We start from the raw sequence: 3,125 nt of genomic DNA, 5'->3' as shown, positions 1-3,125 counted from the left end.
GTAAAAAGTAAGTGTGGGTAGGTTGAATAACAGTTTCACCAAACACAAAAACATGTAATTTATTGCAGGACTGCTGCTTTAGTTTTAGCCAAGTGTTTCTAATACCTTATTATGGCCGACAATTTTGAAAGGTGGCATTTTAAAAAGGAGAACTGGAAACTAGTCGTGGTATCTAGATATATAAAATATAATGCTATAGAGCAGTGAATGTGTGTTTGCTCATATGATGTGCTGTCCTGCACAGGTGCATCACTCATCTTGGCCTATCTGAATGAGAAGAACCGGCCCTACAGTGCCCAGGATGTCTTTTGTAATCTACAAAAGCAGCATGGATTGGGCAAAACGGTAAATCTAACACACACAATCCAGAGCGATAGATATAACACAATCCATTACATGCAGTAGTGTTTGTTTGTAGTTTAAAATGAATGGATAATTGTGATATTTTGTGACTGACCAGGCGGTGGTCAAAGCCATGGAGCTGCTGGCTCTGGAGGGAAAGATAAAGGAGAAAATCTACGGCAAGCAAAAGATTTATTTTGCAGATCAGGTTTGTGTTTTTATCTTGATTCTGGTTTTGTTTTGGACGTTTGGCAGAGAAATGAACATATGCACAAACTGTTATGTTGATAACCCTGTATGAGTGACTGCTTCCCCTCCCTGCAGGCTCAGTTCAAAGATGTAAATGATGGAGACCTGAAGGCGATGGACGGTGACATCTCTAAGCTCAGCACAGAGTCACAGTCCCTCACACAGACCTGCAGACAGCTGGATGCAGGTGGAGTAAACTGTGTAGACCCTACACCTTCACAGCATGGTTTATGTTTCCTTAATAGCTACCAAAATATTAGCATGTTGACAAATGCTTTGCTCACAACTCATAAAAAAGTTTATTGGCTATTTTCTTGTTTAACATGTCTTTGAAAAGGGGTGTGGTGTGACTTTGTGTGAAATCTGTGACTGCAGAGCTAAAGGAGCTCAACAGCTCGCTGACAACAGAGGAAATTACATCAGAGATCAAAGAGCTGAAAGCAGAGTGTACGGGCTTCAAAACACGTCTGGAGAAGATAAAGTCGGCCAAAAATCACGTAACACCTGAAGAGAAAGAGAAGGTGTGAAATGGAGTCCATTATTTATGTTTTCAAACTACAGCCCGGCATCTTAAATAGAAACCTTAATTTACTGCACATTAAAACTCATGTAATTTAATTTACAGGTTTACAAAGAGCAGACTCTTTATGTCAAAGAGTGGAAAAAGAGGAAGAGACTGGTAAGGAATCGAGAGATGCTACAAGCGGTCGATTAAATAGATAAATCTATTCTGACGAAGAGTTTCAAGACAAATGTCCCCATTAAAGCTTTAAACTTTATCCTGCCTCGTTTCTCTCAGGCTTCAGATATGATGAATTCGATCCTGGAGGGCTATCCTAAGAGCAAGAAGGAGTTCCTGGTGAGTGAAAGCAATAAAATTCACTTTCCAAACCTATGCACATCTTCCTTGAGATTCTGTTGACAGTACAAATGAATGACATGTCTGGTGTTGCCTTTACAGGATGAAGTTGGAGTGGAGACTGATGAAGACCATAAAGTGGTTGTTCCGAGTACTTGAAAGAACAAGAAAGCACTTGTTGAGCTACTTGAGCGATGTTCTGGAGATAATTACTCATCAGAGCAGCCTAAGCCACGGCACATTACTTTATTAAGAGCCTGTCTTTTGGACAAGTAGTACACTGTTAATAAAAGTTGAAGGGAGAAAGCTTTTGCGATTTGAGGTACATTTGTATAAAAGACAGATCTGTCAATTTGGAGACGCGACTTCACCTCATGGACAATATTGTTTTTCCATTTCCACGCCATGAAACCAGAGTCGTGAGCCGACAGTGAAAATGTCAACAAATTATTTATTATCATTTGGACAGGTTTACCGTCTTTTAGGCGGGTACATATATGAAAAAAAACCACCTAACCCTAAAAAAATTCTAACAAAAGGTTTCTCAGCTGTTTTTTATAGTATTAGATGTCCTTAATAACATACTAAAAGTTTACCAAAATTTGACCACTAGAAAGGTGATATTTTCAAGATGGCGTCCAAGATGGATAGGAAGCCTGAGGAGACACCACAGGTGAATAGGGTAAAATTTTTAACTAACAGATATCACCATGAAACTTCCCAAGTTTATCACTTACATTAAGACAAATATTTTTTGTATTACAAGTTTTGTCAAATTGTATGTTTAAATATGTAAATTAGGCAATATCTCATTAAATATGTGCTAATTTGCATATCCGAAATCTGAACAATGGATAAAAGCCACTTTCAAAATTCTTGTTTTATTTTGTTGACATACTAGAGTCAGAAGTTTTTACAGAGGGGATTTTGGATATCTCTCTTTATCACTCTGTAAATGAGAAAATATTATAGCCCTAAAAATTCAAATATCGTCGTGTTTTTAGGAGTAAAATGTTGTATAAGAGCCCGAAATCTCCACTTCAGCAGCACTTACAGACACCAAACCTTCCAGTTTGATCCCTTTCTATATTCTGAAGGTTTTTACAGAGGGGATTGTTGATATATCATTCATAGCCTGATTTATACAACATTTTACTCCTAAAAACACGACCAACTTGAATTTTTAGGGCTGGTGACAGTATTTTCTCATTTACAGAGTGATAAAGAGAGATATCCAAAATCCCCTCTGTAAAAACTTCTGACTCTAGTATGTCAACAAAATAAAACAAGAATTTTGAAAGTGGCTTTTATCCATTGTTCAGATTTCGGATATGCAAATTAGCGCATATTTAATGAGATATTGCCTAATTTACATATTTAAACATACAATTTGCCAAAACTTGTAATACAAAAAATATTTGTCTTAATGTAAGTGATAAACTTGGGAAGTTTCATGGCGATATCTGTTAGTTAAAAATTTTTACCCTATTCACCTGTGGTGTCTCCTCAGGCTTCCTATCCATCTTGGACGCCATCTTGAAAATAACACCTTTCTAGTGGTCAAATTTTGGTAAACTTTTAGTATGTTATTAAGGACATCTAATACTATAAAAAACAACTGAGAAACCTTTTGTTAGAATTTGTTTAGGGTCAAGTCATATTTGTACCTGACTAT

General features: G+C 36.9%; 1 protein-coding gene across 1 annotated transcript; it reads left to right on the top strand.

Annotated features, from left to right (window-relative positions):
• Positions 1-244: 244 nt before the first annotated feature.
• On the top strand, positions 245-1,907 carry LOC146959925 (homologous-pairing protein 2 homolog; the record flags this gene model as incomplete). Its single annotated transcript, XM_085772780.1, has 7 exons — positions 245-345; positions 461-550; positions 667-778; positions 967-1,112; positions 1,217-1,270; positions 1,391-1,450; positions 1,553-1,907. Coding segments are annotated over 7 exons (620 nt in total), but the record flags the coding sequence as incomplete, so codon positions are not given.
• Between the last annotated feature and the right edge of the window lie 1,218 nt (positions 1,908-3,125).

This window comes from Trachurus japonicus, unplaced genomic scaffold (genome assembly GCF_045865225.1).
Source record: "Trachurus japonicus isolate A0001 unplaced genomic scaffold, Traja_1.0 AP030899.1".
In the NCBI taxonomy this organism is placed as follows: domain Eukaryota; kingdom Metazoa; phylum Chordata; class Actinopteri; order Carangiformes; family Carangidae; genus Trachurus; species Trachurus japonicus.
The sequence above is the reverse complement of the archived record's forward strand: the minus strand, read 5'-3'. Positions and strand labels throughout refer to the sequence as shown.